Consider the following 22361-nt stretch of genomic DNA (forward strand, 5'->3'; position numbering starts at 1 on the left):
TCAATCTCGTTACCGGCAAGTCACTTTACTCGTTCCGTAATGCATGATCCCGTGACTAACTACTTAGTCACATTGAGCTCATTATGATGATGCATTATCGAGTGGGCCCAGAGATACCTCTCCGTCATACGGAGTGACAACTCCCAGTCTCGATTCGTACCAACCCAACAGACACTTTCGGAGATACCTGTAGTGTACCTTTATAGCCACCCAGTTACGTTGTGACGTTTGGTACACCCAAAGCATTCCTACGGTATCCGGGAGTTGCACAATCTCATGGTCTAAGGAAATGATACTTGACATTAGAAAAGCTCTTAGCAAACGAACTACACGATCTTGTGCTATGCTTAGGATTGGGTCTTGTCCATCACATCATTCTCCTAATGATGTGATCCCGTTATCAATGACATCCAATGTCCATGGTCAGGAAACCATAACCACCTATTTATCAACTAGAGGCTTACTAGGGACATGTTGTGGTCTATGTATTCACACATGTATTACGGTTTCCAGTTAATACAATTATAGCATGAACAATAGACAATTATCATGAACAAGGAAATACAATAATAATCATTTTATTATTGCCTCTAGGGCATATTTCCAACAGGGGAGTGGTGGGAGAGCTCGCCGGCGGGGAAAAGGCTTTCACTCGAGGTAGAGGGGGAGGTTGTGGCGCTCACCGGCGGGGAGGGGCGCCTTTTTATAGCCGAAGCGGGGTGGCCGGGGGGCGGCATGCGGGCGGGACGCGCGTCGGCGGCGTCTTCACTGCGCCGCCCGTGAGGCATCAATGGAGGGCGACCGACGCGACAGCGTGGCAACCTTCGCATTGATTCCCACGGGAACTGAGGCGATGAGGTCGACAAAGCGGCTGTCTCGCTGACTCGGCGGGCCCGCGGCCGTTTCGCGCCAAAACACTCGCCCCGGCGCCCCCGGCGCGTCGGGTTCGACCTGGGTCCGCCGACGCTGATTTCGGCCCAAGCCGGTGAAAAACGGGCTCCTGGGGGCGCGACTGAGTCGTTTTTCGGCGCCGGCGTAAAAAAATCGCCTGGGGAGGCCGTTCTGGGGGCGCGGCTGAAGATGCTCTTACTCCTTTCGATCGATACCTCCTGTCCTGTGACGCATCTCCTTTTTCTTACCGTTGGTCGTTATTGGACGTGGACACTGAGATCTCGCTGCCGCTTTCTTTTCCTTTCCTTTCCTCTCTCCTCGAAGCTGCTGAGAGGGTGCTTGGAGCCAAGGGACTTATTTTTGTTTGACTAAAAATAGTCTCTTTAAGATGCTAAAGTTCCAAGCATCCCTGACTAAAGAGGGGCTAAAACTAGTCTTGAGACTAAATTCTTTTAGTCAGGGGTACCCCTACTAAAATGTGGATTAGTCCTCTCTCTCCTCATTTAACTCCTCTCCTTTAACATAGGCGAGTTCTGGATTGGAGGGTTTGGAGGATAATACATGCTCATTAACTTGATTTTAGTCTCTTTAGTATTTGAATCCAAGCATGAGTGAGGCTAGCAAGTTTTAGTCCCACTAGTTTTAGAGGGTGCTTGGATCCAAGGGACTTATTTTAGTCTGACTAATAATAGTCTCTTTAAGAGGCTAAAGTTCCAAGCACCCCTGACTAAAGAGGGGCTAAAACTAGTCTTAAGACTAAAAAAAATTAGTCAGGGGTACCCCTACTAAAATGTGGATTAGTGCTCTCTCTCCTCATTTAACTCCTCCCCTTTAACACGGGCGAGTTCTGAATTGGAGGATTTGAAGAATAATAAATGCTCATTAACTTGATTTTAGTCTCTTTAGTACTTAAAACCAAGCATGGATGAGGTAGCAAGTTTTAGTCCCACTACTTTTAGTCATGAGACTAAAACGTATCCAGCACCCTCTGAGTTGGGCGCTGGATGGCACCGGATTGGCCACACCGCGTCACCATTCGGCGCGGCGCGCTCTCACTGGCTGGCTTGACGTGGTGTGCTACTTTTTTTTTTTAGAATTGCTTCCTTTGATTGGTTGGTGCCCATGTTTCCGTCGATGGGACACTTCTTCTTTCACAGCCATTTCGAGGAGTACGAAATTTCGGGCGGCCACTGTACTCGTCGGGCGGTGGCAGTGCTTGTACAGGCCGCGTTTTTTCTTTGCGGGGGCAAGCCGCGTTTGGGTTAAAGTGTTTATTACCTAAAAAAAATTTATGACACTTACGAATATTTTGATGACACTTTTAGTTGTGCGTGGACTGATGGTTTCTTTAAAACAACATTATATTTTTTAGGCCCCGTTCGGTTCATGGGATTTGCTGCCATTCCAAAGGAAAGTTTGCTTTCACAGGTTTTCTTTCCTTTTAGCTGTTGGGTTCAAAGGAAAGATACCTAACATTCCATCGGAAAGGATCGTCAGGCATGTAGATTTTACAGGAACGAACAAGTCCACTCGGGGCTCATTTTTGGGCGGAGTCCCGAGGAAGAGCAGAGGAATTGCACTGTTGGGTAAAATAAAGTATTCAATCATGTGGCCGTTCACGAGGTGCAAGAAGAGAACGGCAGGTACGGTACAAATAAAATATTGTATTCGCTACTGTTCATTACTTGGTCTTCATGCGTTCTCTCTAGGCCATCCGAACGCAAGTTCCACTCTGCTTTCTCTTCTTTTCCAGTTCCAAAGTTATCAACTGTTCATGCAGTCCGATTCCTACGCAATTTTTCTTTCCTATGCTTTCTGTACCTGCACTACGAACGGAGCCTTAAAAGATGAAGGCTTAACATCCTTTCAGAAAATGCTCTGTAGAACCTGTCACCTGACACAACTAAAACTGCCAACAAAAACATTTAAAATGCCACCTTCTCCTGTGAACGTTGGCCAGATAAGATTTCCGTACAAACATATATTTGCTCGTACCACTAAGGATTTAAAGTAAGTTGACACATTGGCAGATTTTCAATCAAGCCAGTTTGTCAATCTCTATCCATTCGCAAATGTATGATGATTAGGGATGTAAACGAATGGCATCCGCATGTCCATGATATATCCTAGGGTGGTATCTCACTGATGGCTCGGGCCCCCCGAAAGGGGGCCTTCTTCGCCTTTCACCTAAGCTGCTTCAACATACTAAAGCAACATATCATTTTAAGATTGACAAAGTCATCAGAGTTGCATAGCTGGATATGGACGTCTTCTCCCCTGAACGAATATCGCTGGAAATACTGAAATGAATCCAGAAAAATGTGTGCACCAGTGTCAAGTTTAGAACTTGAACCTGATGGGTTGGTTCACCACAAGGGATCCAGCCATTTAAGCTACGCTCAGTCAGCTATTAATGTATGTGTTTGTCATATAAAGCAATTCAAACAATTTTGTATCATCTACTCCTTGAGATATAGACTAGACATGGTAGTTCTAAACGACGAAAATAACAAAAACTCTACCATAACATGAGATGAACCTTTTTCTAAAAGAAGAGGGCAACTTTGAGCACTTGGAATGATCGGCGCAAAAAAACGTTTGACAGCCCCCCGCCGGCAGACCCCCTAATGTCGTGACCCTTCCCATCTTCGCTACCGGTAAAGCCTCGGGCAATGGCACACGAAGGCGGGGTGGCCTCCCACTTGCCGCACTTGTGCAGGGTGACACCGCGGAAACTGGAGCTACCGTGCCGCCGCAACACCTGCACCAGCTCCTCCTTGCTTAAGACACTCATCTGCCATGGCAGCCAGCAAGATCAACAACACGTTGTCGTCAGAAAACAAAGCAGACAACGCTGACGAGGAAGATGTAGATGGTCACCTTGCCGATGTCCTCCCTGTAGTCGTCCAAGACGAACTTGATGTCCGCCTCCATGCCGCGGAACTTGACGGCCGCCGCGCTGCGCCGCGCCTCCTCCACTGTCGCGGCCAGGGCGCCCTCGTCGCCCACCAGGACCAGCCTGTACGCGCGCGCGCTTAGATTCAGAACCGAACAACAGGAAGAAAAGGGGGACGACGGCGAGGTAAGAGGGGGTACCTGCAGCCGTGCCTAGCGAGGCCGACGGCGACCCCATCCCCTTTGCCCTTCTTCTTCCCGGCAGCAGCGACCAACTGTGTCAAGTGCGTCGTCGCCAACCAACAGCGCTCCATCGCCCAAAAGCTCGCTTCCGCACCGCATTCATCGCCTCCATCGCCAGATCCAGAGCGGGCACACACAGATCAAGCGGTGGCGCACGCAGATCCAGCGCCTCCGTCGCCCAGAAGCTCACCGCCGGAGCAAAAATCGAAGCTTTGACCTCGGATGTGGGGTGTGAGTGGAGCGGGCCGGGGTGCGAGTGGACAACGGGTGTGAGTGGAGGCAGGAGAAAGATGGCAGTGACGGGGAGAGATGGTGGTCTGCGAAGTAGGCGAGGTGGTGGCCGACGAGGTGGTTGCCGGTGAGGTGGCAGAAGTGAGGCGATGAGGAGAAGAGAGAGCGACAAGTGTGTGAGCGACGAGTGAGTGGCGACACGAGGGTAAAAACGGAAAGTGCAGAAAAATCGTAGCGTGACAGAATTTGAACTAGTTTTCTCCATCGACAATTATTTCGAAACAAAGGGAGTATACATTAGTAGTTTTAGTAAACATTCATGAATTTTGAATTGTGTTCATAAATGTAAAAATAATATGTTCATATTTTTAAAATATCCATGTTTTGTCAAAATTAATGAATTTTAAAAAACAAATAGCCGGGAACCGCCAACATACGGGTCGGTGCGTAAAATGCTACCCGACCAGACCCCGCAAACGCGTCCGACCCGTAATTTTTTTTGAGGGGCACGGCAAAATCCCATCCCAACCTGCGAAAACGCAGGTTTTCGCCTCGCCCCTACGGTGCCCCGTATCCCAGGAAAGCGGTTGGCGGGAGGGACATTTCAGCCCGTGCCCTTTCCCCACCCCCTTCTGCCGCCGCCCGCCATTGGTTCTGCCCGTCCGCCGCCAGTGATTCTGGCCAAATCTGCGGGCGGAATCGCGCCGCGGGGGCGCCTCTACCTGAAGGAAATATGCCATAGAAGCAATAATAAAGTTGTTATTTATATTTCCTTATATCATGATAAATGTTTATTATTCATACTAGAATTGTATTAACCGGAAACTTAGTACATGTGTGAATACATAGACAAACCGAGTGTCACTAGTATGCCTCTACTTGACTAGCTCAAAGATGGTTAAGTTTTCTAGACATAGACATGAGTTGTCATTTGATTAACGGGATTACATCATTAGAGAATGATGTGATTGACATGACCCATCTGTTAGCTTAGCACGATGATCGTTTAGTTTGTTGCTATTGGTTTCTTCATGACTTATACATGTTCCTATGACTATGAGATTATGCAACTTCCAAATACCGGAGGAACACTTAGTGTGCTATCAAATGTCACAACGTAACTGGGCGATTATAAAGATGCTCTACAGGTGTCTCCGATGGTGTTTGTTGAGTTGGCATAGATCGAGATTAGGATTTGTCACTCCGATTGTCGGAGAGGTATCTCTGGGCCCTCTCGGTAATGCACGTCATTATAAGCCTTGCAAGCAATGTGACTAATGAGTTAGTTGCGGGATGATGCATTACGGAACGAGTAAAGAGACTTGCCGGTAACGAGATTGAACTAGGTATTGAGATACCGACGATCGAATCTCGGGCAAGTAACATACCGATGACAAAGGAAACAACGTATGTTGTTATGCGGTTTGACCGATAAAGATCTTCGTAGAATATGTAGGAACCAATATGAGCATCCAGGTGCCGCTATTGGTTATTGACCGGAGATGAGTCTCGGTCATGTCTACATAGTTCTCGAACCCGTAGGGTCCGCACGCTTAACGTTCGATGACGATCGGTATTATGAGTTTATGTGTTTTGATGTACCGAAGGTTGTTCGGAGTCCCGGATGTGATCGCGGACATGACGAGGAGTCTCGAAATGGTCGAGACATAATGATCGATATATTGGAAGGCTATGTTTGGACATCGGAATGGTTCCAGGTGAGTTCGGGCATTTACTGGAGTACCGGGGGGTTACCGGAACTCCCCGGAGAGTTAATGGGCCTTAATGGGCCATGGTGGAAGAGAGGAGGAGGCGGCCAAGGTGGGGCCGGAACCCCCTCCCCCAAGCCCAATCCGAATTGGGAGGGGGGCCGGCCCCCCTTTCCTTCTCTCCCTCTCCCTCTTCCTTCTTCTCCTACTCCAACTAGGGAAGGGGGGAAACCTACTCATACTGGGAGTAGGACTCCCCCTGGGCGCGCCATGAGAGGGCCGGCCCTCCCCTCCTCCACTTCTTTACATACGGGGGAGGGGGGCACCCCATACACACAAGTTGATTGTTTAGCCGTGTGCGGTGCCCTCCTCCACAGATTTTCACCTCGGTCATATCATTGCGGTGCTTAGGCGAAGCCCTGCGCCGGTAGCTTCATCATCACCGTCACCACGCCGTCATGCTGACGAAACTCTCCCTCGACCCTCAGCTGGATCTAGAGTTCGTGGGACGTCACCGAGCTGAACGTGTGCAGATCGCGGAGGTGCCGTACCTTCGGTGCTAGGATCGGTCGGTTCGTGAAGACGTACGACTACATCAACTGCGTTGTCATAACGCTTCCGCTTTCGGTCTACGAGGATACGTGGACAACACTCTCCCCTCTCGTTGCTATGCATCACCTAGATGGATCTTGTGTGTGCGTAGGATTATTTTTGAAATTACTGCGTTTCCCAACACTACCCTCTTCCACCGAGCCGCTGCACCGGCTCCCCGGATCCGCCGATCCGAGCCGCCCCTACTCGCCGTCGCCGCCCGGGATCCATCGCCTCCGAGCCGCCCCTAGTCGTCGTCGCCGCCTCGGGATCCACCGCCGGAGAGCCACCGCCCCCGAGCTGGCGGTGAGTTTGTACTTGGATTATTTAGTCCATGTGTGATTTGTATTCAGGACAAGTTTTGTATTGAATTATTTAGTTTGCTTCAGTGATTTGAATAATTATTGTAATTTGGATGAATATTGTATTGTAATATTGACATTTTTCTTATATTGCAAATTAGTAATTTTGAATATGTGCATATGTGTCAAATTCAGATAAAACCGCATCTAATATGAGGGCTGACGTGAGCGACAGCCAAGCAGACCCCGCATAGCGAAACTCTAAAACGGAATATCCGCGAATATTCCGTTTTACAGTTCCGCTATGCGGGGTCTGCGCCGGCCCGCAAAACCATTTTTCGCGAACTATAATCGAGTTTTACGGGTCGGCGATATACGGGGTCTGCTAGAGATGCTCTAAGTAAATTATAACCGATGAGGTGCCATCGCAAGTTTGTGAGCCTCGATATTCAAACTCCTAAATTCATGAACTATATTACAAGTAATAAAAGTGGACTGTCTAAGCTTTGATTTCCCCTGTGATTGCTCCATATATCGTTGCATTCTTCTGTCTGATGTCAACAACTATCACCTTGCAGTCCGATGCCACCTCGATCATCCTCCCATACGAATCATCAGCTTGCGCTAGGCCCTCTTGGACTGCCAAAGCTTCTAATGTCGCCGGATGATGTTTAAAAAAAGAAACCGTGGGCACCCCATAGAAAACTTTGTTTACAGAAGTAGTAAGTCACTTCCGCTGGTGGCCTGTTTTTTTCCGAGGGCTCGCTGGTGGCCATGTGGGCTCCTGAGACCAACTCCACCGCACGACTCCAAATCGTCCGGGTCTGTCCGTTTGGGTCTAAACGGACAAATGAAGCGGCCCAACACGCAAACCCATCCAAAAAAAACGTCCGTTTCTAGTCCGCTTTTCCCCATCCCGAGCGCAAATTTGGTTTGGCTTTGCGGTCGAGCGGACATCGAGCGGACGCTTTCTGCTCCTCCCTGGCCGCGCTTGTCCGGGCCTGGACCCACTTGTCACCCACCCATCACTCCCACCGGTCTCTCTCTCCCTTTTCTCTCTCTCTCCTCGTCACAGCAGCTACAACAGCAGCGGCTCCTCGGCAAAACGCGGTAGGGCCGGCGCTGCGGCGGCGCGGCACGGGCGAGCACGGGAGGCGGGGGCACGTGCCGGCAGGCGAGGCGGGCGCGCGCGGGGAGAGGTGACCGACAGGCGAGGTGCGATCGGGGCGAGGCGATCGACGACGAGGCGGGCGCGCGCGGGGCGGCTGGTGGTGAGCGACGCGCCCGCGGAGCGGGGCGGGGCGGAGGGCGCGGCGCGGGCGGGCGGGGCGCGGGCGCGCGGGCTGAGCTCGTTCGCGGCGGCCGGGGAGCGGCGGAGGGCGCGGGCGCGGCCGAGCTCGCTCGCGGCGGCCGGGGCGCGGGTGCGCGCGCGGCGGAGCTTGCGGCGGCCGGGCCAGGGCGCGGCGCGACGAGCGGGTTGGCTGCTGCTGCCTTCGGCGAGGCGGCGCATGCTCTGGGGCCGCATGCGTGTGGCTGGGGTCGGGACGTGGCGTGCGTAGTGCAGACGGACAAGATAGGGTCATCTGCTGCGTTAGGCGCGTCCAATAACAGCCGGACACGGATGTCCATTTTGTCACCCATCGCTACCCCAAACGGACGAAATCCGGACAAAAGGGACGTCCGTTCGGAGTCGTGCGGTGGAATTGCCCTGAAGCCATGTATAGCTGGCCGCCCAATTGGTGCGTTAGGAAGCGGCACGTCCTGTTTTAGAGAAAGAAGCACAATCTGTCTTGAAAAAAAAGCCCTTTACAATGAAGTATCCACGCGGCCCAGGGCTCCACCTCCATGTCTTATGAAGATCCACGGAGACGCTAGCATTGTAAGGAATCATAATAAGAGTCCTTCAGCTGCTGTTTGCAGTGATGGCAATGAAAATTTCATGGAAAGTTCTTCATTGGTGATTATGAAATTAATGATGCTGCAACAATGAAAGCTTCACACGTCGTGAGGCCTTTCCATTAGCGGATGATTTGATGTTACAAAGCTTCATAATAGCATCGGACTCGAAACAAATAGTGAATGATATTCAGAAAGGAACCAAGGGTGCTTATGACACCATCATCGCTGAGATTAAGAACATGGCTTTAATATTTAATTTATAAATTTATTTTTGAAGGCCGAGCTGCTAATAGCGACGTCGATAGATTACTCTTGATCAGGGGAGATACATTTGGATGATCCAACCCGATGATTCCTTTGTAATGCCAGTCCATGTGGACTATCAGCAATAAAACTAAAAAAAAAAAGGAAAAAGAAGCCCTTCTAATAAAAGAAAAAAAAAATCTCACCCAGCTCTTCGCACGCACGGGCTCCGACCGACGCAAACCTCTTCCCCCGCTCCGCCGCCGCCGCCGCCGCTCTAGCTCGCTCGCGCGAAGGCGGAGCTGGTGGAGACGAGCATGGGGGTGGTGCGGGAGGTGCTGGGCGACTCTGTCGCCGACGAGGTGGACGACCCCATCGTCTCCTACATCGCCAACGCCCTCGCCGATCAGGACTTCGACTTCGGCCCCTCCGATGGGCACGGCAACTTCGACGCCCTCGGCGACCTCCTCATCGACGCCCGCTACGTCTACGACCGCCCGCGAGCACTGCCTCGAGGTACCGAACCGCTCTCCCCCGCGCCCGCCCAATCCACCCGGTCGCCATTTCGCTTCCCCAATCTGGGCTGATTGGGTGGAGGCTCGATTTGATGACCCTAGGTTTCGGTTCTAGCTCAGATTCGATGTGTGTCTAGAAAACCCAGCTTAGCGGTAACATCATCTGGTAGCCATCCATTCAGAGTATGCATTCATGACCGCAGTCCCTGATGTGTCCTGTAATGGCTTTTAGCTGCTAGTCACTGGCCTTTATGACCCCTCTCAAACACACATATGGATTCGGGGGCGGAGAAGTAGCGGGATTGTTTGATTTTGATCCAACATGAGTCTAATGCCTTTTCATTTCCTTTTCGATATAGGTCTGCACTATGAGAAATTGTGAAGCCGTGCGCAGCCTTGCCACCCTCTGCGCATGAACACGGGGATGGAGGAGGAGGTCGCGCTGAGGAAGTCAGAGAATATCTTCGATGCGCCCTTGCTGTCCTGTCGTGACAAAGCCAAGATTGAACGGAACAAGAGAAACCAAGAGAGGCAAAGAGAGGTAAATTGTTTGCTCCTAGATTGCCAGATAACAGTCTTGGTGCCATTTGTTTGTCCAATACGAATTTCAGTAGAAATGTAGTGCTTAGTGTGTTTCCCCACTTGGACAGAACTGTATGTTCAATTTGAAAATGCCTTCCCTCCTCATTAAACCTGATGTATATTGTATGTCGTGTTTCTTGTTGGTGAAGGGCCAGTACCAAATGCATGTTGCCGAAATTAGGGTACTCAGAGCTGGAATGCCTCCAGTTGGAAGAGTTCTTTTTGGAATATTTTTGGAGGTTGTGATCTTATCCAAGATGTCACCTTAACGCTCGCTTTTGGAAGGCACATTGGTGAGTTACGACTTAGCTTACCACATACAGTATGTCTCAAGTTTCCACCTATTGAGGAGGCTCTCTAGGGTCCCACTTGCTCAGGACACTTTGCTTGCTCAGGATGGTCTCATTGCTTTTTTATTTTTATTATGGGAAACTATGTGGTGCGTAGAAACTCTCCAGAAATAGCTTTGGAACAAGGGAGCACAAATATCAAAGTGTTACATGTTGGGCATACAAGCACCTCTACCCCTTGAAATATTGCCATATCAGTTCCTAATCCTTTTTTCCTTCAGTGATTTAGTTTATTTACATACCATTTCAGGTCTTGTTGGAAGAAATGGTACTGGAAAGACTCCTCTTCTCAGAGCTATGGCTCATCATGCAATTGATGGAATTCCTAAGAACTGCCAGATATTGCATGTTGAACAAGAGGTCACGGGTGATGACACAACAGCTTTGCAGTGTGCACTGAATGCTGATGTTGAGCGGGTCCAACTTATGCATGAAGAGGCCCATCTGGGTCAGTTACTGGTTAACTACTGCATAATCAGCTTTCTACATGTCCTTACTAGCTAATGTGTTCCTCTCTTCTGGGTCATTCACCTTTTTTTTTTTTGAGTTCTTTTTTTGTCAATTTGCTTATAGTCTGCTACTCTTATGCAGAAAGATCTAGAGAATGAGGCAGAGTCAAAACAGAGCCTAGACAAGAGCAAGGGTGATGTGACAAAGATGCTATCAGCAAGAGGCTTGACGAGATATACAAGTGACTTGAACCTGTTGATGCAGATGCAGCAGAAGCTCGTGCGGCATCAATCCTGGAGGTATGTTTCTTTGTTGACATCCATTGCTTGGTGATCTGTTCTTGATTGTCCCATTTGTACAGCATGGTATAATTGATATGCTATTGCTGTCATTTCTCTCGTAGTAGCTAGTACTTGCCTTGATTTAAAGAGGTATAATTCTTACATACTAACATTGAACTGTTCTGATTGTTTGAAATCTTTACAGGGTCTCAGTTTCACTCCAGAAGTGCAATGCAGAAATACAAGATCATTTTCGAGAATAGTGCTAGCACGTGCTCTATTCACTGAGCCAGATTTACTGCTATTTGATGAGCCAACAGCGAGTTCAGAATATTTAATATATATTGTTGATTCTCTTCTCTTGCTGCCACATCCTAATGCTAACAAGCCATTACTTTGCAGAACCATCTTTATCTCCATGCTGTGTTATGGTTAGAAATTTAGAAACATATCTCCTGAAGTGGCCAAAGGCATTCATTGTTGTGTGCCATGCTCAGAGAGTTTCTGAATACGGTAGGAAACTAGGAACTCACAGTATCATTATGCAGTAGCTGATATCGACATGATTTTCTTACTCATATTTAGTACACTTGCATGAACAACATGTATTATTTTTTCATCTTAATAACTGAATAACTGGGGGAAAACATTTCTTAGGTTGTCACCGACGTTCTTCACCTACATGCCTACGAAGGTGACTGACACATTTGAGAGGACAAGGGGGAGCACCTCAAAGAATCAGCTGAAAGCCTTCGAAACATATGAGAAGGCTAGAGGGCACATGCAGGTTGGTTTTTGGCTTTCTGCATCTAGTGTGTACGATTAGCCCTCAAAGTACGTAATCACCCCCTTTAAGAAAATTGTGCTGAGTGTCGAAAAGAGAGTTGAAAGGTGGTCTGCACCACACTGTAAGCAACCACATAGGTTTTAATTAAGGTCTGATATAGTTTCCTTTCCAAAAGCATGCAGTCCTCATTGTCCCTTGGACTTTTCAAGTGCACCGTATGTCTCTTTATGATGCTAGTCTGTTTAGCATACAAGCTTATCTGACGCTGATCTAATGCTATTGAATTATACAGTACTGAATATGGTTATTCGCTTGAAATCATAATAGAGTAGCAATTGTAGGCAAGCAGAGCTTGTGTGCCAGTCTGGCCTAGGTCCTACTTCCATTGTTTAAGCTTGAGCAGGACACCAACTTTAGATTCAAATAACTCTAACTGATCTTAGCTCAGAGGCGAAAGCAAAATTGCACTAGGAAATATCAAAATGTACAGTGCAGTCAAATAACCCATATTGCATTGATTGACTTCTGGGTATGGTTTATTGGTTGCTACTTAAACATGGTGTTTTGCTGCTACTAGGTTCTCAATTTCATTCACTTGATAGCTGAGAGTATGCCTATAAAAAAGGTAAAGAAACCAAACTGCAACGATTAATCTTATATAAGCATTGTCATGTGTTATTTGACTGGCTGCACACATGATTTTGGCCACCTGCATATATGTAATACTGTTTCTGTGATTACTGGTTTTTTTGCTGACTTCTTTTTTTGTTTACATGTGCAATGCATATGACTGTTCTATGTATATCTTATTGTATCTGTCATATTTTGTTATGACAATTGGGAGAAGTTGAACCTACATGTGCACCGAGTTCTGCCACTGTCCGTATCAAGTCATCATATTTGATTGACTTATGAGCTTTAGATAAAAATCATGTCAAAGATTTTACATTTGTACATGGTGACATAAGATCTCTTTCTGCATATAGATTAGTTGCATATCCTACATCTTCAATATAAGATTCCATGCTTTACTGAATTCTGTTGAACTTCGGTACCTAAGTATGACACTAGGGCATACTAGTTCTTAGGCACATCTTTCTTTTAGCCTCTTGGAACTTCTTCTAGATCACTTTCAAGTATGTATTCAACAGTTCACACTGGAATTAATTATGCTTATCTATATTCTTCCACGTGAGGCTCTTGTCATGAAGATTGGATATCTTTCAAGTTTCTGTTTGCGCCTATATCTTTCAACTACGCCGTTCTGTCTTGTATCTCGCGTGCGCAGCATCGCCGCCGCCACCACTGGAAGCCTAAGAAGAGACCCCCAGGCCAAGGAGTGGTACGGCTCTGATTGCCCTCACCCCTAGTTGCTCTCTGCTTCACGAATGAATCATGGTCCAGGTTTAGACAAGGATGGCAATTTTATCCATGGACATGGATATCCATGGATATCCGACCCGAATGGATAGGGTTTGGATATGCTTTTGTGTCCATGGGCGGCGCCCAAACCCGATCTGATTGCTGGTGGGTAGGGCATGGATATAATCTTGTACCCATGGATATATCCAAACCCGACCCGATAGTATGACTTAATGGGCAAAAAACTGCTACCCCTACACATGTCCCACTGCAATTTTACACTTTGTTATCTAAAACATGCAAAAGAAATTACACAATCCCCATCGTAACTTTTATTAGTTGACATTCAATACCCCCTAACATACTCGAACGCCCCTTCCCTTATTTTTATCTCCTTGTTAAATGACTCGTCATTCTCATCTGTTGAAAAAAGACTAAATGATCTTAGGTTGTTAGTGGACGTTGATTTACCATAAGTTGATGTTTACCATAAGTGAAGCCTAGCGTGCCACAGGTGAAGAATGGAAGAGCTTATGTTAACATTGTGTTATGTCTTACTTATATGTCTTGAGAGGACCCAATGGATATCCAGTGGGTATGGATATCCATCGGGTTTGGACATGGACACAATTTTTCACCCGTGGATTTTTTCATGGGCGGGCAAAGACTGTCTTCATGGATATGGATATGGATTTGATATTGTTCAACCCGATCCAAACCCGACCCATTGCCATCCTTAGGTTTAGAATACTGCCGGTTGAAACGAGCAATGCAGTAATGCCTGCTGCATGGTGACGGGCCTCTGATTTTTGTTGGTTGGTTGGATTAGGTTACGCGGATAGAGCTGGCTGTGCGCCCATGCTGTGCAATGGGAACTCCTGCAGGAGCATCGTCACCTTGGAATTCGTGCTTTTGGAAGTCTTCTGACACTATAATGGGTTGATAGGAATTGTGAACTTTGGAGTTTGGAAAGCACCTTGTTCACAAGATTTGTGATGCACACAAAGCTAGACCTGTGGGTACCAAGTTTAGAGTCCAATGGTATATTGTACAGGCGCTTGTGATATGCAAAACTGAATGATTACAATGTCGACTTGTCGGGTTTGACAACAAAAATTCTCATAGGGATATTCATTTAAAATTCGAAAGGTTATAGCTGGACATCAACTGACAGAATACTGCAAAAATAGACCACTTATTGGATATGAAGTTCAAGGACCTAGATTCAACTTGTCAACTCCATCCCACATATCATGATTCTTGTTTCTGTACTCTAATGTTGTTTGCAGGAAAACAAAACTACTCTTGTGTTTTTTTTTTCTATATATCAGAAAGCAGCTTGAAACAATATTTAAGTAAATGATAATACAGGCTTCAGTTTGTACACCTGTAAAGAAATTGTGTCGTGTTACTTTGGTTGATGTCATTTGGTCTTCATCTGAAATTGAGTTGCATTGGAACACCAAAAATTGTGTCCTGTTACTTTGGTTGATGCCATTTGGTCTTATTTCTGGAGTCAAGAGTGTCTCATTTACTTTATTAGCTAGTTTAATAACACTGTTTATAAAAGTGATAATTCTTCTGATTATCCTAACAAAATCTAACTTCATTTGTCGAATCACCTGCAGGTTTTCACATTGTTTTGATTCTCTGGGAAGTTTGCCAAAAGAAGAGCATATGCTGATATTATGGGACCTTTTTTTAAGAAATATTCCATGGTCACTTTGATGAGCAGGAAAACTCACTCGTTAGAACAATATGGTCACGGATTTCTCAAGAACTGGGCATTCGCACAGTGTGTGTGTGTGTGTGTGTGTGCGTGTGTGTGTGAACACCATCAGGCACAGGAATCTTTTGATACTGAATGCCGGTCAGGTAGTATTGAATATTGACCCCCTTCCGAAGGTATTATGGCATCTTGATGAAGACAGAGTTATGAAGCACCTTGAACAGATCAATGCAATGATTCAGCCCAAGGAATATGACCCGTCCTGTCATGGTGCAGAAGTTATTTTCATAATGTTCAAAGTATGTTCCATTTATGTTACACTTTTATTTACTTATCCTCTTCTGCAACATTAACAGTACTGATTGCCCTGTCAAACATAAACTTCTATTGCTGGGCTCTTTTTTCTGACAAATATCAGCATGAAGTATGACTTAGCAACCAGAGAACAGTCACACTACTATTGAAGAATATCTAGCCACACTAATATTTATTCAGCAATGTCTTTCTTCCTAATTTCTTTTAAGATATGTAAGATGCACATCAAAAGAGCCCTACTTCGAATGCGGAGCGCATGCCGTACAGAGGGTTGTTTTTATGCACCAATATGCAGCTTATCTTTTCCTTTTTGGGAAGTTCTGTACTCGCCAAATTAGCTGATTTTTAATATGCAAAGTGATCAAAATCCATAGTGAACCAATATGGATCTTAATTTTTTGTGCTACGTCCACATTCCATAGTGCTAGCCAGCCTTTGTGAGAGCTGCAGGTAGTAGAAGAACTGCCAGTCCTGTTCCCTGACATGCTAATGTTCTGCATCTTCACGTGGTATGCTGATTTCACCGTGAATCTGCCATCTTTAGTGAAGTTCCATGCCACATAATCCTCCTTGCCTGGTCCACCCACCTGAACTGGCTTGATACCATTCGTGTCACGGTGCAGGAATACAACCTGCACCTTAGCATCGTTCCACATATTGCCGCCCGGCTCAAGTAGATCCTGGACCGTATCCGCTCTTCGTCCCTGCCCGGGGTATCCAACCGTCATTCCATATATCAAACAGTAGCTCCATCTCCGATACGCCATATATCTACTGTCCTTCTCGAGGCAGCTCCAGCCCATAAATGATTCCTCTCCATGCGCTTGGGGCAGTTTGCTTGGAGGAAATCTGAATTTTTATACTCCCTCCAATCCATATTACTTGTTGCTCAAATGGATGCATGTAGACGTATTTCAGTGCTATATACATCCGTTTGAGCGACAAGTAATATGGATCAGAGTCCTGCACATAGGAACTGCGGGTTAGTGAGTAAGCGCCAGCCTGTTTGGCAAGAAGAGCCTGATTAAAAACAGTGCATGATTTCTTTATTTAAAATATTAAAGGGGTCACATAGTGACGCCACCATTCAACTCTGCATTAAAGATCTCGGCGATACCACTTCGCATGGTTATTCTTTTTTCAATTTAATTCTGGACATATTTTAGAACTTTGATGAAATGTCTGGTAATAATTTTTATCTTCCTTTCAGATGTAGTAATACGGATGAACTTCAAGTGAGAATTTCTAATCTTAATCTCGCGGTGTTCAAGAAGGCGCCCACAAAATCAATTGACACCATCCCTTCTCTGATTATCCACACAGATCAAGAGGGATATACTGGCTGGGACAATCTTTTAACCATGAAGCCCTCTCACGGGTCAGACATTGAACACATAATTCTTCTTAGTGAGGAAGTTTTGTCTTCAGTGAAGGAGGATGACGGATTTACTGCTTCAGATCTGTTGAAAAATCACTCTGTCCAAAGAATGCCATTTGAAGATAGACATGTGTCCTTAAAACAGCAGACACGTAGTGATATTAGTGCCTCTTCTAGGAAGTCAATTCTTGGAGAAGCAGAAATTGCTGTGACAACACAAGGTGGGTGTGGAGGTGATATTTATTGAGTTTGCTCGGAAACTGCTTCAGCCTTTGAAATATGGGAATTTCTCTGAGCAAGCTTTGTTTGATGTTGTTATCGATGAAGCTGCACAGGTGGGGTTTCAGACTCTCGATACTAACTACTCTCTTTCAAATAAAGCTAGCTTTATATTTTATATTTATTATGCTGAACAGTGGGCTTCTTTTGGTTTACTCCTTTAGGCTCTTGAGCCTGCTATTTTGATTCCACTTCAGCTACTCAAGTCGAAAGGAACTAAGTGCAGAATGGTAGCGTGCTCTGTCTTACATATGAAGCAAACATTACAGTGCAGAATAGTAACGTCTCTTTTTAAGGTTGGTGATCCAAAGCAGCTACCTGCTACCGTGATGTCTTGGTTGACAGCCTATTTGAACCCCTACAAAGAGTGGTTATCTTGTTATTATGCTCACTAAACAGGCCAGCCATAACTCTTGCATATGACAGTGGAGTTAAAAGACTGTTCAAATTCAATTGAAATCCTTTTAAAGATCTTATGTATCATGTTTGGGTCACTAAAATGGTTTGGTTTCGAGGAGTGCCTCTCTGCTTGAGAATCCATAGCTTTAGCATTTTGCCTCACTAGCACTCAAGTAGACCATTTATTAGTTCCCTGAATGTTCCTTATTAAAATACATGGCAAACCAAGTTGTAATGATAGGTGATTTTAGTTTTCTGTGTGCCACCAACTTCGTTTTTACTTTATGTCTTAAAAATGGTCTGCTTCCAATGATGAGCAACCTTATGCAATTTTATGTGAAAATGATAGCAACCTTATTAACATGATTACAAGTAACAAGGTCTGCAGTTTTTTCTGAAGTTTGAATATGCTCATACAGAGTTCCTGTGTCTTGTTTCAGTATGTAGCCCTTAATGAATTGCCAAATTTGCATGTGAGAACTGAGAAGAGCTATTAACTGCAGGCTGTATGCTAATTTCTCATCAATTACTGTATCTTGTCTGCAGTACCGAATGGATCCTGACATTAGCAGATTCCCACCGTATGAATAAACAGCTGGATGGTGCTCAGAAGACTGAGAAATCAGGTTATTCTATGATCACAATTGTCTTGGTCCATTCATGTTCTTCGATATTGCTGATGGTCGTAAGCGTTGTGGAACCATGATTTTAAATAGCATGACATAGCATTTAGAAGTGGTCCGCCGCCAAGAGTCATAGCCCGCTATATTTAAAACTATGTGTGGAACAAATGCTGCTGCACAGTCACTCTGTAATCAATTAGAAGGTGATGCAGCACTTGAAATACTGTCATCTTTAAAGAACAAGGGTATTGTCTTTGCTTTCATGGTTTCGCCACCTACTTGAGATGGTCTTATTTTGCCTGCCTACTTGAGGGGCGGTCTTATTTTGCAGGTAACTGAGGTTTCTATACTTGCTTTGTGAACAGATATACATCAGATTTCTCCTGTAGAAAGATATTAGGGATCATAGCTCCATAAACAAGTCAACTCTCTTAGCTGTGCTTGAGGTTCAATTTTTTTTGTGGCTTGAGATTGTTGCTGAGATGGAAATCAATACTGTGGATGGATTTCAAGGTCAGTAAGTTGACATCTTGTACCAGAGATAACCTTAATTAAACACAGCATGTGCCTGATTTAGCCTGCGTTTTCTGTTCTGAAACAGAAACTTGTGGTCACCTGTCTTTTAATGTTCAGTTACTCTGGAGGCGTGTCGTGCTGTTGTTAATCTTACTGGCTTTATGGATGAATAAGCCATGCAAATAACATTTTTTGTGTTTGCAAGGAGCGAAACGAGATAAAACCCATCTATTTGTAGTCGTTTGGATCTTGATGCGTTCCCGGTAAACCCTGTTGCTGTTTGTTTTCCGTTTTGTGTGACATACATATCTCTTTCACTGTGAGGCCCCAATGTGGATTCCTCAGAGTCACAGATTGATCAGTGGAGGAAGGAGTTTGGAAGGGGATGAGACGAGGAGCGGAGCACTAGTACTGTAGGTGAGATTCACAACAGTCTGTATTTCTTCAGATAACAGGCACGGTTCAGAACTTCAGATACATATACAGAGGGTATACACAATGCCATGGCTGGCACACAGGCCACTCACACACGCGACGTATGCTCATTCAACGACCTGCCAGTGGGTCCGCTTGACGGTGGACACCCCTGTCAGGTCCTCGTTGTCCATCCACGCCATGGGCGCCGAGGACAAGGAGCAGGACGTCTCAGGACGGGCAAAGCTCTTTTATGAATTCTATTTCAGAAGCAACAAGAAGCTGGCTGGGAAAGAATACTGGAGTGAGTCGGTAAAATTTATCCTGTTTCAAAATGCTTATCTTGTTTTATGAGTCCTTGCTGCCGCTAAAATTTTATCTTGTTTCAAAATGTTTCGTTCGGTTTTTGTTTTGGTTCAGTATGTATATCGATCATATTTCAAACCAGAAACCAGCTTGCAGTCGTAAAAGAAACATGAGTAACCAATTATCTCATTATGAGGAGGTCTATTTGTGACGGTCCTTGTTCAAATCTTGACAAGGAAGGATCGAATGCAGTGCATCGTGCACCATCTTCACCTTGCCGTCCCGCGCCGTCAGTTAGGTTGGCTGTGAACAACGCTCGCACAGGTACAGTACAGTGTGCCGAAAATTCCGTGGATTGATTCATGCAGACCGGTGTGTGCACGCGCTTTCCGATCGTGCACCGAGATCGATCGATTGGGCCGGGAAAGAATCCGGCTATTGCAGGTTTTGAGAACCTTCTAGATGGATTCGCTCCAGTTATTTCAGGTTTTTGTTCCTTTTTTTTTACCAGTTTTTATTTCTATTTTCTATTTGATTTTTTCAAATTTCAGCAAAAATCACAATTTTAAAATTGTTATTTTTATAGTACAAATTTCAAAAAAGCTAGGAATTATGAAAATCTTCAAATAAATTTGATTGGGATTAACAAATCCACATTTTTAAAAAATAGTAGTATTTTTTACAAATTTATTCCCTTTTTGAAATAATTATTTTTCTTGTTTTTTGTAAAATCTTACGGAAAAACTTACTAAAAACCAAAAAAAAAGCTAAAAACAGAACATGAAAAGAAAAACGCTACAGATTGCCATACAAAATGGAAAAATACCCTAAAAAAGAACAGAACAAACAACATAAACCGTTTGCTACAGCCCCGACACAGAGGGCATCACATAGGAGCTCCCTGGGGTGCATCTGTAGCTACTACGGGTGGATTTTCATGCATGGGGCATAAGAGGTTTGCTGCTGACAACAAACAGGAAGAGGAAGGCGCGACGATATCTGATCAAAGAAGTAAGGAAAAGGAATGGACCTCACTATGGTAGATTCAAGTGCCCAACAGATAGTGGAGTGTTTTTGTGGTGTCTCTCAAACCACTCGATTCCAGCTGGTGATGTGCTACATAATAGAGTTATGAAGCAGGACAGCCATATGCCTTGTGTGTTTTTGTGCATCTTTGAAAGGGAGGGCGATGGAGAGGCGATTCCGCCGCCGCTGCTCCTGCCGGAACCACCGCCCCCGAACCATCCATCTTTGGAAGAGCCGCGGTCGGTGACGCCCGCGGCGGCGCAGGATCCGCCGCCCAACCCGGTTTCTCGTCGCGATTCCTCGACGACGGATCGGGATCGTGGGTTCTTGCATCTAACCAAATGGCGAGTTCGTTTCTAAGACGTTCGGGAGGCTGGGCGGTGGATCGGTGGATTGATCTACTCGCATCCGTCCAGATGGACGACGATCGAAGATCAGGAAGGGGAGATTTTGGCCGGTCGGCATCTGGAGGCCGACGAGGAGATCACCAGAGGTATGCGTTTTTTGATTGATATTTACCAAATTGAAATTCTTGAGTGTGTGCAGGAGCCTTTGGACAGAGAAGATCGAGTTCAGGTAGTGGATCTTACGACGGAGGTGGAAGGATCGAAGCCACCGCATCAGTTTGGTGGACGATTTTGGATTCTTGCCGACGAGGAGGAAGATGATGATGATCAGCCGGTCTCGTCCGATCTGCCGCCCTCTAGGCTTGACTTGGGAATACCCGTTTCGTTGCCCAATCATGCTGGCGGCCGCAAGAAATCTGTTTAGTTCGGTCCCAGGTTTCTTTCGCAGACGCCGAAAGTTAAGCCATGGATTGGACCTTTGCCAAAGGTGAGTCCGCCGGCTGTTACGCTGTCTGATTTCTTTCTTCCCGAGTGTTGGACGAAAGTTACCAGGAGAAAGAAGAAAGGGGGCCGAGCATTGCCGCGGCGAACGGCGGCGGCCGGCGAGGTTCGTGATGTGCGGGCGGCGAGACTTGATCGTTTGAAAACGCTGCTGGGCCGGGATGGGCCGCAGGTGTGCGTTCCCGAAGTGGGCTTGGATAGTACTGGGCATGAGGCCCAGGGAGCTACCCAAGTCTGCGATCTGCCTGGGAGGGGCGACGTGCATGAGGCGGCATCGGATCGGGAGCAACCCCATGCACGTTTGCTTTCCTCCAGTTGTCGCCGCGTTGCCTTTAGGGTTCGTCGTCACAGGAGTCGTGGCTTCCCTGCCGCTTCCTCTTGCTGCGCGAAGAAGGTGATCGGCCTGACTGGCGTTTGCGCGCCGTTGGCGAACTGCTTGGCCGCGATGCCGCCCAAGGCTCCTCATCCGGCGACCGCGCCGCCGGCAAAGATTGCTCCAGGGACTGGTGTGGCTCCGGCGCAGGCTGCGGGCTCGGCCGCTCCGGTGCCCGCGCGGGCCGCGCCTCCTGTCAGGGCCACCCGCCCAGGGCTGCGCCACCTCCGCCGCCTCCTGCCAGGGCCGCGCCACCGCCGCCCAGGGCTGCGCCACCTCCGCCGCAACGTCGTCCGTGGCCGAGACAGATGGCTGGCGGCCGTGGTGGGTCTGGCCATGGCATGAATGGCCGTGGTGCGGGGGCTTTCGTGGGTGATAGCTGATAACCCACAAGTATAGGGGATCAATTGTAGCCTCTTCCGACAAGTAAGAGTGTCGAACCCAACGAGGAGCTAAAGGTAGAACAAATACTCTCTCAAGTCCTATCTGCCACTGATACGACTCTACGCACGCTTGACGTTCGCTTTACCTAGAACAAGTATGAAACTAGAAGTACTTTGTAGGTGTTGTTGGATAGATTTGCTAGATAATAAAGAACGCGTAAATATAAACTAGGGGCTGTTTAGATAAAGAAACAATAAAGTAAATATAGCGAGTGCGGAAAAGTGGTGATAGGAGTTGTGGAATTGTCCCTAAGCAATTGACTACTTTACTAGACCGATAGCAAGTTTTATGTGGGAGAGGCATAAGCTAACATACTTTCTCTACTTGGATCATATGCACTTATGATTGGAACTCTAGCAAGCATCCGCAACTACTAAAGA

The 22361-nt window shown here is 46.5% G+C and overlaps 1 protein-coding gene and 1 pseudogene across 1 annotated transcript; one reads left to right on the top strand and one right to left on the bottom strand.

The window, feature by feature from the left end:
* Window positions 1-3299: 3299 nt before the first annotated feature.
* Window positions 3300-4406, bottom strand: LOC109749207 (uncharacterized). Its single transcript, XM_020308185.4, has 3 exons — window positions 3988-4406; window positions 3772-3910; window positions 3300-3685 (listed from the first exon to the last, which is right to left on the bottom strand). Exons 1-3 carry the CDS (start codon window positions 4098-4100, stop codon window positions 3437-3439), a joined length of 501 nt encoding a protein of 166 aa, XP_020163774.1. The 5' UTR covers window positions 4101-4406; the 3' UTR covers window positions 3300-3436.
* Window positions 4407-8483: 4077 nt separating this feature from the next.
* Window positions 8484-18838, top strand: LOC109749206 (ABC transporter F family member 3-like; annotated as a pseudogene).
* Window positions 18839-22361: the final 3523 nt, after the last annotated feature.

Source organism: Aegilops tauschii, chromosome 6 (assembly GCF_002575655.3).
Source record: "Aegilops tauschii subsp. strangulata cultivar AL8/78 chromosome 6, Aet v6.0, whole genome shotgun sequence".
NCBI classification, from domain to species: domain Eukaryota; kingdom Viridiplantae; phylum Streptophyta; class Magnoliopsida; order Poales; family Poaceae; genus Aegilops; species Aegilops tauschii.

Excerpts from the sequence above, each read along its gene's own strand:
- LOC109749207 (XM_020308185.4), bottom strand. The coding sequence starts at position 4,100 with ATGGAGCGCTGTTGGTTGGCGACGACGCACTTGACACAGTTGGTCGCT. Across the intron at positions 3,911-3,987 it reads CTCGCTAGGCACGGCTGCAG|GCTGGTCCTGGTGGGCGACG; the intron begins GTACCCCCTCTT and ends GCGCGCGTACAG. Across the intron at positions 3,686-3,771 it reads ACAGGGAGGACATCGGCAAG|ATGAGTGTCTTAAGCAAGGA; the intron begins GTGACCATCTAC and ends CTGCCATGGCAG.